Here is a 15091-nt window from a genome sequence, read left to right as displayed (position 1 = left end):
TGCATCGCGAACAAATAAGAATACATATTTAACGATCATGCTCTTTATTAATGGTAATTTACGTAATTTGTGATGCAGCGTTGTTGGCGATTAGCAAATAAATCTGTCTGTAGAAAACAGTATATATTTGAGAATCGTAAATGATATTATGATTTATTATCTTCCATGTTGACGATCTCATGGTCAAACGGCATCACGGTGTGTTTACGCTTAACCACCGTAATTTTTAACGGAACTACACGGGAATTTAACGTAGCGTTTTTTTTTTTCAAACAGTTACCGAAACGTGCATCTGTCACGGGAAAATATGAATGTATATTTTCGAAATTTGTAAATTATAATATATCATTATTATTATATTACGTGTATCATGTTTTACCCAAGTCAATCGTCGCAAGTAAACTGTTCACACTTTTAATTGTGATGACTTTTAACGCGATTCTGACGAAATTTATTCGACGATCTATTCTCTCAATTCTTTGTTCGCAACTTGTCGACTTGTGACCGGCCACTGTCGTATCTTCCCGGCGACTAATCGCGAGAGGTGAGGTCGCCGGAATATGGGTCCCGCAGACGTACTTCGACGCTCGGTGAAAGGAGAGAAACTCTGTAAATAATATAGTGGGGATGGGCTATAACGATGATTTTTTTTTTTCCCCCGTTATGCCGCGCTCCTCCTCGTACGCATTCACGGTCGCACATATACGCATGATTTCGACGAAACGCACGCCCGTAAAAGCGGCACGATGAGGCGCCGATATAGGTGATAAGGCTCTTCTCTCTCTTCAGATGGTCGTACATATAGTTATTAGTCGCGATACACCTCGACATACGGGATTTTCACGCGGTCGATGGCCCGCATTCTCGTTTGCTAATGCGATTTTAAGTTTATTTTTAAACGAACGTCTCCCTCTCTTTTCTCTCTTCAGCTTTCCTCAGTCGCTTATACGAGTTACTCATTTGTAAAATAATGTAAATCAGGTATTTTAGAAAGGAAAAATTTTTGGCTTACATCGCTGTTGAAGATGCATAATACGTAATATGTTACGTATATGCATACAGTAAGACTTGAAAACAGACAATTTAGTATTTTAGTATGAATTTTTTCCATTTATCTATACTATATCATTTCCCTCCTATCATTTTTTATTATGAAAATTTTATATCATAAATTTTTCTAGATTTGTGTATATTATTTTGATAAATAATATTGTCGTTTGTTTAAGTCAAAATCTTTCTTACATAAAACATATATTTTTTAGAGAAATAGATATAAAAAAACTATCGTATCATTATTGAATTATTCATCTCATTGTGTCCGAAATGCCTAATATATTGTATAATCTCCGTATAAAAAATTTGACGCCGATCCGCAAGCAAAATTCGCAAGTATTTTAATAGATAAATAAGCATAAATTTTTTATACACACTTTATTTCAACGATAATTATTCATAATATTGATCGCAATTGTAATGATACGGATGTTGATATTAGTGTGAAGTAATTTCATTATTTTCCGTGAAAGAAAGAGTAAGAAAATGAAATAAAAATCACAACAAAGAGAGGAAATGTCAAAGGAAGCGTTTGCAGACTAGTGCAATCCCGCTTGTGGTCCAGGTACTCAGAGTGCAAGGAGATGCTGGGATCGCGCAGAAGGAGCTCGGTAACGGTATTCGCCGCGAATGATCCCCACCCTTTCGAATACCATAGACGTAGTCGAACGGACTCAGAAGAAGAAGAAGAAGAAGAAGAAGACGAACGGGAAATAAGATACGTCCACATTTTACGCGGCCTCGTAACACGCACCTGTCGCCAACGTCGCGCATCGCAGTGGGAAACGAGCGATTATACATCGTAATTCTGAGGTATACGCCTATCGACCTCATGTCGCCGCTTTATTCAATCTTCTCATTTCCAATACATTACATGAGGCACGTAAAATATGGCAATAACGACGGTAAACTTGCTGAAATTTATGAATTACACATTACACGAAGGTACTTCAAGAAAATAAACGATCGAACAGAATATATTTATTATTCATACTCTCGACGATGTACGTATGTTAATATATGCAACACTTATTTGATAATAATTCAAAATTTCTTTTTACAAGAATAACTTGGCTGTTTTATCCTTAAAATATTTTTTTTTTTAAATCAGTATTTGTACGAGTTTTAATATCACGTATAAGGGAAAGTCGAAGACATGATTAGGTATGACATAGCTAAAATCCTGCATTTTCCGGTAAAGTCGTGACGGGATAATATATTACGGGCAGAGCCAGATTCCACCGTGGTTTTCCCTGGCTGCATACTGTGCCGAACGAATAACTACTTTTACCACATGTATGGCAGGAATGTCTAATTGTGCACGCGTTTCTGATTGGGACCCACTTTCCTCTTCCGGTAGCAGCAAGAGCACGATTATTTACGGGGCAAAGTTTCACGGGACTTAAATTACATTTGTTTTATATATTTGTAATATATTTTATTAATATATAGATATTAATTATATGTCAATATAAAATTTATAAAATTAATGTCCTCTCTTCAATGTCGCAATTTAATCAAGTTTCTTAAAGAAGATAAATCGTCGGACTGTTCGGTATGTTTAAGACTTTTATATATTCAGGACCTTGGCTCTATCTACGTCATATATGATAAAATGGTCTGGTTATGGTCTGGTAAAGACTAAAATTTTACAACTGGCAATTATCGCGCTTGTTTGTCAGCCTTCATCCTTCGTTATTCCCGATGACTAGACATCCTGATTTTCGAGGACGTGTCATTTTTCTCAAGATGTCCCCGTACATCGATCAATCTCATAGTTCTGCTTTCATATTTGCGATACTTGATTGAAAAGTTGTATTGCTTTATTATATTAAAACTTTGAAAAATTTCGTAATAATATATCAATAATGTCAATTAGCAAATAATATATAAAAAAATATAAATATAAATAAAATTGTTAAAATCAGTATCATTAATAAAAGAAAAAAAAATATAAACATTTTCTTCTGTCCCGTTGAAAATTGCAAATATAATTTTCTTCCAGACTCCCTTATAATCGTACGTAAAAAAAAAAAAATCTCACTTCAAGTAATAAGAAATTGTACCCACCTTACCCCCCCCCCTCCCCCTCCTCCCTCCATCACGGTTAATACAGTGAGATGGCAGAGGTATCGAGATACCTGCTCGTTCAATTCGCTAATCTGCCAGCAAGGGCGTCGCCCTTCGCGCTCGTCTTAACGTGGCGTAACAGAGAAGCCGATACTGACAAGCGGCACGCAGCAGGAAACGCAACCAAGTACATCCGACAAGCGCCGCGTCGCTGCTCCGCGTCGAGGCGTTTCACGCGCATTTTTAGTCGGTCGATGACTCCCAAGTTGTATTAAACACCGGCTATACGCCGTAATTGAAATTACGTATTTAGTACTGGTGCTGGATATGCCCGGCTGGGGTCGAGCGCGCGATTTACTTGGCCGCCTCGAAGTAGCATCGAGATCACAGATGGAAAAAAATACAGGGTGTACGCATATATCGCGCGGCAATACTTCACGAATCGAGAATCTATTTGAATTTCGTAATTTCTGCATCGATAATGCGCTCAATAACAAATGAATTATTGTCACTCTTTATAACTCTTTTCAGCTCTATTTATAGCTATTTATTAATAATTACGATCATCAACAATTCTTAAGCAACTCGATTATTTTGCCATTATTAATTAATAAATTAAATCGCGAAATCATATCAATATCGATCGATTAATCAGAATTTCGAATCCGTCTTAAAAATTCGCGAGTGTAAAAGCGGAGAAGAAGGAAGATGATTTATTATGGGGAGGGGAGAACACGATCGTGTCGATTTACATCGATCTAATTAGAAATGTCATGTTTCTGACAGCTTCAAGGCTATCGTGTCCTTCGTGATCATCGCATGCTCGACATATTACCACACGAGAAGAAGCCAAGGGAGAAAGGCAATGTATGGCGAAAGAGTGCGTGTATGTATGTAGGTGCGTATACCTGTAATACGTCCGGGGAATTGTATGGAGAATGCACTGAGCGCGCATTTAACTCGCTAGTGGTAAAGGTTGGTTCTGTTAGATCCCGCGTGTTCCGCAATTCGTCCTAATTCGTACCATTGTTATTCGCATATAATTCAATTTAAAATGTACGTATATCCGGGTATAATCACTCAACCGATATAAACAACTCGGCGTTTTATACGAATCAGCTGATTATAACAACTTAAATAAATCTGAGAATTTTATTCTGTAAACTGCCTTAAAATTACATTTGTAAAAATAGAGATTACGTATACACGTTAGAAAATTATTGAATATTATGAACTGAAAATGAGCTCGAATGTTTCACATAAGTTTTTTTTATTTTTTATATAAGAATATATATCTAAAATATTTTTGTGAAGATACGAGTTTCAAATCTCTCATTAGACTTTTTATTATAAAATCTTGAGTTTCGGATTTTTTCGTAAGGAGCATTTGCTTCGCTTCATTGTAAAGGACTTCATTCCACTTTCTCTTTCGGAGTATATAACAATTAATGACTCCAATTGTCACGAACGTTAGGATTGTTCACCCTGCGAACCGTTCGCGAGTGCTTTCAAATCCGCAAGGTGCTCTAGTGAATTAAAGAGATGATAAAGTTTCATTTTGTGAAAGTTATAGATTTCTAATATATATTTTCGGTGTATATATATATATATATATATATATATTAAATTTGAAATTTTTTAGTTCTAATAATTTATGGGAAATAATGATAAATTTAAATATGAGTTTATGAGATTGTAGATGCTCGATTTTACAAAAATATTATTCTTTTTCAATTCATATTAATTTATATGTTTTTTACGAGGGCTAAGACTTCCAAATGTTACAAATATCTAAAGAATGTCAAAAGGACATCTAGAAGATTCTAGATCTTCAATTAATCTTCTGAACGTCTGTAACAGTTTTACGTAGCGATGATTTTTACCTGAAGTTTTATATCCGGAAGTATCAGCATCGTTCGCGCGTCCGTTCGCCAGGGCGAACCGCGATTATCCGAGTTCACCGTTCGATCCGTGTCCTTGCTTTCCCAAATCGTTTCTTCGCGCACTTTCTCGCGTATCCCTTCGCGAGAGAGGAGTGACACGCGACTGCCTCTTCGTCGTACTCGTCAGATATCTCTGGAGCGTTGCGGGGGTTTCCGTGGAGTGCTCTCGGTCGCGTCGTTCGCACGGTCGACCGGAAGTGCGAGGGGCTCTTCTCGACGAGTATACCGATATTCGGCGAATACTTAATCCGCGAGATACTCCGACGATTCACGAACGCTCCCGCGAATAATGAAAATCGCGCACTGTCTACGTGCCTAATAGTCGCGATATCCCGAAGACGTAAGAGCGTTACCGAACGGAAGACAGCAGCGGTGTTCTTTCTTTTCGCGTAACGCTCGGAGAATTAGAGAAAACTGGAGAACTCGCGTGGGAAAACAGAACGTCGGATATGGAGAACGGACATCTTGTCGTCGTAAGGACGAGATTGAGGAAGTCTTAAAATATTTCCGAATTTCAAAGCGCGTTGGAAGACAACGATGCGATCGACGCGATGGCGTACGCGACTTTCCGATCGACGTAGACGACGATCTATCAGCGGCAACCTAGAGCTCGGCTGGGATCGTTTGTGATCGGCATCGTTCGGCGAAAGGGAAAAAGGAAAGGGTGAGCAGAAAAAGGAGTAGGGATGGGGCCCGATCGTGAGGATGGGTCTGCTATGCGGCCTACCGTGGAACATTCATGGTATAAGAAGGTGGAAGAGAGGAAGGGGAAATATACCGCGAGATTATGATAAATTTCTTCATGTCAGAAATCTTCCCAAACTTTCGACATCCTTCAAAGAAGTTGTGGTCAATACATACGTGTGATTTTGTATATACTGAGATAATTCAGCTATTTCATAGAAAATGTTATCTGGTAATATCATATCTTTTTACGAAAATCATAATAAATATTTTATCTATCGTAAACTTTATATCATTTTCTTAAAGTATCATTTATTAAAAAAAAAAATATTAATAGCTTCATTGATGTAATTATATGTATAACACTACTATTATATGTTTCATGTATGTGATAAATATTAATAATATTATTATAAATCTTTTTATAAGATTATACGTATAAAATTATTAAAAACAAGAGATATGGGCGAGAGATATTTGTTTATCTTTAATAATCATCTCAGAAAATATAATCATTAGAAACTAATCGATTTTATCGATAGAAAAAATTAATTTATTGTAATATTTACTTTTTATTATTACAATAATTAAAAAGTCGTAAAACTAAGCAAATCTCAATTTTCGTTAAAATATCAATCATTATGTTGTTCAGCAAAGTAGTCCAATTGTTGACACAATGTAATTTTCTGTTATTATGAGATAAATTAATACGATGATTGCATTAAATGTCGACCGCAGAGTTTTATTATCGAAAACCTTTCTCATTGTCAGTGAACTAAAAAATACTAACTAAATATTTTTTTTTTTTTTTTTGCTTATCATCAAAAACTATTCCTGGTAACTAAATGTAAAATATTATAATATTATAATATTTTCTTATAACATTAAAATTATGTTCATAGTAAGATTTAATTACCAAAAATAATACCCAAGGATTAAACTCTCAAATTAACGTTTTTGTGATACTTGAGAATAATATAATATGTTCTTGTAGAAAAGTATACGGTGATAATGCTATTTTTTGATTGCTATCTTTTCATCATATGGTACTGATCAGAGTCACGATAAAAATACATATTCGTCGTTAGTGTTATATTATCGTGATTGCAAATGTCATGTGAACGTGAACTATTCTTGAAATTACATATAGGGAGATCTTAGAGTAATTTTAGACAAAGATATGGCCAACATATTCGAAAATATTGAAATGTATAATTAAATGTATAATTAATAATTCTTCTTTCATAATAAAAACAAATAATAATTATTTATTATTCATAATTTTATTATGCATAAAATGCTAAATAATCATTTTTATGACGAACAATACTCTCTTTTGCATTATTTATTCAAATAATACTCAGAAGACTTTGTAACAAATCCTGCTTTTAGTTACACAAGTTTGCGATCTCGCATATTTATTCAACCGCTGCGATGATTGAGTTGGATGCAACAGATGGTTGCAAGACCTTTTCTTCAGAGGTAGTTCTGTAGAAGTATTTATTTGCACTTCGATATTTCAAGCCGATGAGACTAGAATGTCATCACTTTATATATGTATGTATTACGAAGCCAGAATAACTTGGAATTTTAACGCCAAATCTGTTTGTGAAAAGAAACGAATTGCTACGTAAAATATCAGTAATTAATATCATTTTAATTAATTATATAAGTTTATTAAAATATATACTTTAATTAAATATATAGCTAGTAATATACTACAATTAAATTGAGTAAATGTCATACTATATATATATATATATATGATTTTAACTTAACATCTATCTGTCTTTAATTTTTCTTATTTAATTTCGTATTATTGATTAAATTGTAATTTACTAAAATTTTCTCATTTTTACAATAATGCGAGTTTATTTATTCGTGATCTAAATTCGTTATGTGTTAGAGAGCATCAATGGCAGCAATCGAACTTTCATTCGCATCCGGGGTTGGGTTTCCGATTGCGACACACCTTCACATGGATTTACATGGAAATTATGCGGTTTAAAATGGACATAAATTTGGAGAATGCAAAATGTAAAATCTATTCAACGTTGCAAATCGAAAGTCGCGTAATGGAAAGCCGACGTCGTTACTGAAAGAACGGTGATGAGAGAAAGGCGCTCGCGATGATTAATTCACTCGGAAACAGCGATTTTTCCGTCATCCGTTAATGGGACGTGAATTCTAAGATTCGGCGAATATCAAGATCGTAAAAATTTTTGACTTTCAAAAAAAAAAAAAAATGCTTGCCCCGTTTTCATATTATGTAATCGATTGCGAAAGAATCGATCGATTTCCGCCTGTCTGATAAAACAATGAAATATATTCGTGCATAAAACTCGAATGCGCTCTAAACGACGATTTGCGACGATGGTGAAATATCAAGCTCGACGTCGAGATCGAATTGCAATTTACGACGCGCTGCATGATTATTGTATTTTTTCATATCAGCAATCTCGCGTTATGGTAGTTTAACGCGATGCATGCAAACTAGTGCACCTGTGCACGATTTCATTTCTTTTTATATGAAGCGTGTCCTGCTCATTTATAGCGGCATAGCTAGTTTATAATGGTCGCTTATCTTTCCTTATGGCTGCAAATGAAAATATTCATTAAAAAACCCGATTTTAGACACAAGTGTCATAGTTAACTTGATACAGTTATCAATCGCGATCATAGTTATCTAATGTATTTCTCATGTTACCTACAAAAGTTGATATCAGTAATATATAGATATATTGATAATTTTTTTGGCACGTTATCAAACTTAAACTGGTAATAAATCAAGTCTTTCTCTGAAAAAAAAAAAAAAAAAAAAAAAAACCGGATGAACTGATTAAATATAACGAACAAAATTTAATATTTTATAAATATGATATTATAATCATAAAAATTGTAACTTTAATCAAAATGTTTGAAAGGTCCAACAATGATTTCAGTTTCAATCGCATGCCGGATAGGAACCGCTGTCTATTAACCTCCGTTAATGACATAACGTCGTTGTTTTCGAGCATCTTAAGTACGCAATAAAATCGAGCACCGTGGCAAGGTTAACGAGTGACCACGACGCGAATCGTGTTTTGCATTTGGAGGCACGAAAACGCACCGCGTGTCGACGGCGCGTGCGATTACGCGGTGTGACGTGACTCACGCAAGACACATTGCTTGCGCGGCATCAACCGAGGAAGAGGAAAACGCGAAGAAGCAGCTTCTTCGTCGTTTGGGAGCACCGGAAGGGGCGACAGCTGCGCCAGCGTGACTCACGCGAGCACACCGCTGGCATACGTTATTAAAGCGCTCAATCGAGTATCGTATCGAGTTGTCTCGCTTTCTATTCTACTCACCGTATATTGTCTTGCAATAAACAAAACCAGCGATATAAAATATGAATCAAGGAATGTCATTACAAATTTTTGAACATTCTGCATATATATTCAACAAAAAATTCGAAGTTTACTTCAAATCGTTTAATTCGATTCTAAATTTACAAAAGTATAATACTAATAAATAATATTATTAATTTTATAAAAGTTTAATAATTAATTATTACAATTTCATTTTTTAATGTTTCTTTCATCTAAATTCTAATTTTACTAAATTTCTTTTTTTTTTTTTTTTTATTTTAACGCTGTATAATAAACACATACAGAAAAATATATGATAAATCGAAGTAGCGGGTTAAATTGTTATACGTGGTTTAACGTCCTTACATGATTTTTACCTCGTTGTCGTTCAGACGATAAAGGGAAAAAGAGGCGAAATAAAATTGCAAGGAAAAGGAAATACAGCTGAATACGACAGATTTTAGATTATCCCTCGAGGAACATGTTAGTCACTTGTTCAGGGGAAGCACGTGCCAGCTCATCGATTTGTAATTGCAGTCGCGACGCGTCCCTTGCCCCATTGATGACTTGGTGCCAGACGACAACATACGGTAGGCGCCAGATAACAAAGAACGTGCCCTAGCCGGTCTTTTTCTCTAGGCAATATCAACCTGTACACGCGATTGTGAATAATCCTTTTCGATTTTCAATCTTTTACATTTACTTTTATTCCAACATGACCCTGTTGTAATAAAATTTTATTTTTATATTTATTACTTTCACTCCCTTTCTTTCTTCTCTTGTTAATTATAAAGTTGCAAGTTTTTAATTTTTAAACTTAATCAGAAATCAGAAATTTTTAAACTTTATCAGAAATTCTTCACGATATATAAAGTATTTTTGCCAAATAATAAAGGATGACTGTAATTTAGTGACATTGTGAGAATAAAAAAAAAAAAAAAAAAAAAAAAATTTATTTTATAAAATATTTATTCAAAGAATGTAATCTCTGCAAGCGCAATATAAAAGTTATTATCTTCTTGCTGAGATAAGATTCGGATAATGTAAATGTATGTTATATGAATCATTTGATTATAAATTTCTGATTACATATTTATTTTCTTGGATATAAGAAAGGGTTATTTCTTACGTCTGTTTCTATATTCGTAGCATGAGAAAGCAACTCATACCGCAGATTCCTCGATGCAAACTACATTTCGAGAATTCCATAGTGGATGATTTCATGGATAACTAGAATTTACTCGTGTACCGCAATGCAATTCCACGTTGTATTCCTCTATTTACATCTCTATAATACAGAAAAATTGGTATATTAACGTATCGTACCTAACGATTTCTTTATATTCTTATATCACTTGTGACACTAATAAATAATAAAAATAGTAAATATATAAATAGTTTCTTACGAAAACAAAAATTAGGAGATCAAAAAATCCGAAGCGAAAAAATTCAGATATTCAAACGTAATATTCTGATTAACAGATATATCTTTGTAACATAATAATTAGAAAAAGTAACAGTAGCAGTAGTAACTTTAATTAATATATCTATCCGATTGTTACAATATAGTAAATAGAAAATATAATAATTATACCATCCTATAGGAAATTAAATATCCTATGAGAGAGAAAGAAAAAGAGAGAGAGACAAAACCTATTACTTATCAGTAAAATCAGATGTGCGACAATAATTCATATTTATTAATTTAAATAATACTGTTAATATTAAAATAATAATATAAATATAAATATATACTCTTAAAAGAATATTTCAATTATCTAATTATTTGTATATACATATTGATAGGTCAATTAAAATTATGTAATCAAATTAAGATGTTTGTTTAAAGCACAAGAGTATTACACGTATGATAGATATGAGAGATAGGAAAAAAAAAAACAGGTGTACGTTACGCATCTCGCGACTTCCGGTACGGTAGGCTAAGATACGGCGCGGGCGCGGCAAAGGACGGAGCGTATTTCGATCGCGGTCGGAGATAGCGCGAAAATTTACTCCCGTTCTTCTCAATACGGTGACGGAGCGGTGACAATACGGGCACGTTCGCTGTCGTGCGACGCGAGCCGAGAGCACGAAGAAGCGACGTACGTAAGCGAGACACGCGGCGGCCGGTCGGCTGGGTCGCCGTCGACCTTGCGCGCGTTACTCCACTTTCGAACGAGGCTAACCGCGAGGTGAACGTTACATCGTTTTGCCTTCGTGCGCATTTAGCAGATATGCGAGCGACATTTAACCCTTTCATTCGTGATACTTCCATTCTCGTAATCGAATGTAACTATGTTATGATAATTTTTATTACGAAAGAAAAATCTGCGAACGCAATTTTTTGGGAAGGGAGAAAAATATTTCTTTCTGATAAAGATAATTTTTTATTAACTCGAGTGATAATTTATAATCGTCTGTCTGATTCGCAAAGGATACGCTTACAAATACTTTTGTTTGCATATAGTTGACTAAAATATATTAAAAGAATATTATAAATATAAAAAGCTATTAAAAAAAAAAAAAAAAATTTTTAAATAGATAATAAAGTTATGATACTTCGCGTGAGAAAGTTTCTTCTACAAACAATGTAACTTGTGTTAGATATTTCTAAGAAGAATCTCTATCGTGGTGTCTCTCACGGTGACACAGATAACGTCGTTTGGATGCGCGATAAAACATTTCACATCTTAATAATCAGTAAGCACTTGTTCAGTAAATGCATCATTAATGTATATCTATGGAATTTGCCACTAGAATATTATATATAACCGTTTCCCGCACCGTAAAGTTTTTCAATTTATTTTTTATGACGTAAATATGACGTAAGTTCCGTGAAGAGAAAGATTACAATTTATAATGATCTGGATATTCGCATATAGATCAGCATGGCATACACGAGACACGATTAAGGCGATTTATAATTTTACATTTAATTAGCTTAATTAGCAACAAAATATTACAATAAATATGAATCCCGCTACATTGCCAGATAATCAACAATTTTTTGGCAAAACAATGTTTAATATTTCTTGGATTTTATCTTGATAATATTATCGCGTTCTATTTATATAGAAGAGATATTTATAGATTCTAACGAAAAGAAAGATTTATAAAAAAAAATTGATCTATAATTTTTCAATTGAGAAAAAAGTTCAGACTATATTGATAATATTATCACGTTCTATTTATATAGAATAAATATTTACAGATAACAAAAAAAAAAAAAAAAAAAGATTCATAAAAAAATTGGTCTATAATTTTTCAATTGAGAAATATGGCGACCTAAAATTTAAACGATCATTTCAGTTTTGAGTATATGTTGGAATTTAAGAAGCTCAGACTAAACGAGCATTTCTATGGCTATCAAAATTGTGTGGTATTTGATCGAAAAGTAATTACGTCTACGCGAGTACGATTTTATCGCTTATATTTAGGAGTCGAGTGGGAAGATACGGATTCTTACGAAGGCGGGATAACAATGGCAGACACGTGCTATTTCACGATGTACATCTTGTTAAAGCAATTACGCGAATCGGATGAAGCCTAAGTATGCAAGAGCCGCGGGGTGTAAAAAACACGACACGTTCTCCTATTCTTATCAAGATACAAAAATTTATTGTAATATTTATTCCTTTATCTGTTTTAAAATTAGCACAGCTTTTTCTGAAAGTATACATTATACATAGATTAAGTTTAACGAACGCTTGTTATACGCGATAAAACGGTCTTAAACTTGGACATTATATTCTCATATCTATAAATAAAATTATCGAATTCCAATTTTTATAAAAAATATTTTTACTAGATATTCAATAGTACGAGACATACAATGAACGCAATAATGTGTAAATTAAAAATAATATTCTAATGTAAAATAATTGAATATAACGTGATATTAATGAGTATACGATTGATATAAAAAGTTTCTGCTTTGTAGTTATTTGAGTGGCAGGTGTCGTTATCTTTTTTCCACGATGATAACAGTAATAGTATATCGTAGTTTCATAGAATTTTCGTAGAATTTCCCGTGGATTAAAAACATGCGACTGCACTTGATATCTCGCGATTCATTTATGCAGTTTAAGTATCTGAAGTTTACGTATATAAAGTGTACGTAATATCTGACAAGAAATAACGAAAGAAATATCCGTATTACTTTCATTAATTTTATCATATATTCTCTCGTATTTACGAAGAAATAAAAACATTTCATGAAAAAAAAATTATCACAAATTTAAATAATCGCGGGCTAGTAAGAGTCATCCCCATACGCGGATGATGAAAAAAAAAATTATATTTCGAGCAGCTGTTTTTTTCGCGTATTATCAGATGCAATATTACCTTGTTTACGTTTCCTGACGATTTGTTAAATAACACAAGAAAAGGAAGCTACATAATTTCACGCACAAGATTCTTGTTTCGAAGTAATTTTTGACTTCTTATAATAGATTATCCTTTCGTGTATGACTTTAAAAACAAAAAAATATCCAGAATATTTTATTTCGGAGAAAAATGTTGTCCGAAGTATATATATAAAAAAAAAAAACTTAAGAAATTGAGAAGAATGCTAATTTTTTCGACAAGGCGATTCATAATTTCTTATTATTAATTTGTTAAATTTGCTTTTTATGGTTTGAAATTATTATGCGCGACCACGAGTTTTATACTATAATATAATTCTATTCGGATGTTCGTCGCGATGAAACTTTAAGATATGCATGCGACGCACGTGTGTTTAATATGTCGTACGTTTCTTTGCACAGTGATATCGCATCTGTGCTCGAAGAATGCTCATTATTTATGAGCGTAGTGTTACAAATAAATCTTTAACTTCTTAAAATTTTTCTCTTCGTTTTATCGTCGTAGTTGTCTGATATAAATTTGGCAAAATTATATTAAATTTATTTTCTATAAATAATTTACTTTCCATAGGTAAATTGCCTTTTCTTCCTCGTCTTGCGTGTTCGAGAGACTCGAGTTTATTTTTATCTTAAATATCGGATATAATTATCGCTAAATACGACGTATCAAGGAAACTCAGGCAAAATTGATTTCAGTAACAGACGGTAGCGTTTAGCGGTAAACGCGACCCTGAATGCATCGTTACATAGAAACGAAAGTGAAAGTGAAACACGGGTCTTTGACAGCGATCATCCGGCAGATCGATGAAAATATATAGACACGCACCATGGGTCATCACATCCGCACAATTTCCACGACGTATTAATTTCGCGTCATTAAAAGCGAAATTTAACGATCATCCTTGAGGCGTTGAAAGACGCGCGATAGCTTTGCCAATTCAAAATCACGAGACCGTGAAATTCGATAGAAATACAGCGTAGTAATATACATGTCAACTTACCCGAACGAATCGCGGCCGGTTGAAGCCGCCATCGTCGACGATGTCCCCTGCCACGATCGGAATATTCATTGTGGCATTATTTCGTCCCTATCGATCAAGAACTCCGAACACTATCCGAGAACACTAATAGATTCGCGTGTACCAAGCATCATTCGTAACACTTTGACGAATAATCGAACGTGACGCGCCGGCTAATAACTCGCGAGGGTTTCAGGCCGCGACGAATTTGAATCGTGGTGTAACCGTCGCGATCCTCGTGCACTCGTCCGTTCGCGTGACTCCTCTTCCCGACCACGTTGCTTCGAAAGCGAAGTAAAACTGTACCGCGCGCGACTCTCGATTTCGTCGATCGGCCGGGAAAATCGAAGCGCGGGTCGATATCGAGCGAGGGGGAAGAGGGGATCAACGATGAAACCGCCGCGGGGAGGTTAACAATAATTGGCGCGAAACAACGCTGCGCCTCCTCGGCGACTGCTCCGGCATCGCGCTCGGCTCGGCAGGACTCGCGCTATGTTCACGTTGCTCGGACACAGTGGGTAATCCCGATCGCGAGCCGAACGTCAAATCCGTGCATCAATCGTACGTAACGGAGGCGCGTGATACGCGGCGAGACGACGAGACGCGTACCA

At 34.6% G+C, this 15091-nt stretch overlaps 1 protein-coding gene across 1 annotated transcript in view; it reads right to left on the bottom strand.

Annotated features, from left to right (window-relative positions):
* Rhp (GTP-Rho-binding protein rhophilin) overlaps nucleotides 1-15091 on the bottom strand; it is a 29727-nt gene extending 14636 nt beyond the window's left edge. Inside the window, exon 1 of the mRNA XM_070308998.1 lies at nucleotides 14463-15091. Coding sequence (XP_070165099.1) covers nucleotides 14463-14531 — 69 coding nt within the window. The 5' untranslated portion in view covers nucleotides 14532-15091. The remainder of the gene's footprint in view (nucleotides 1-14462) is intronic.

The sequence above is a fragment of the Polyergus mexicanus genome, unplaced genomic scaffold (assembly GCF_030449975.1).
Source record: "Polyergus mexicanus isolate NDT 795.1 unplaced genomic scaffold, iyPolMexi1.0 SCAF_16, whole genome shotgun sequence".
Classification (NCBI taxonomy): Eukaryota; Metazoa; Arthropoda; class Insecta; order Hymenoptera; family Formicidae; genus Polyergus; species Polyergus mexicanus.
The sequence above is the reverse complement of the archived record's forward strand: the minus strand, read 5'-3'. Positions and strand labels throughout refer to the sequence as shown.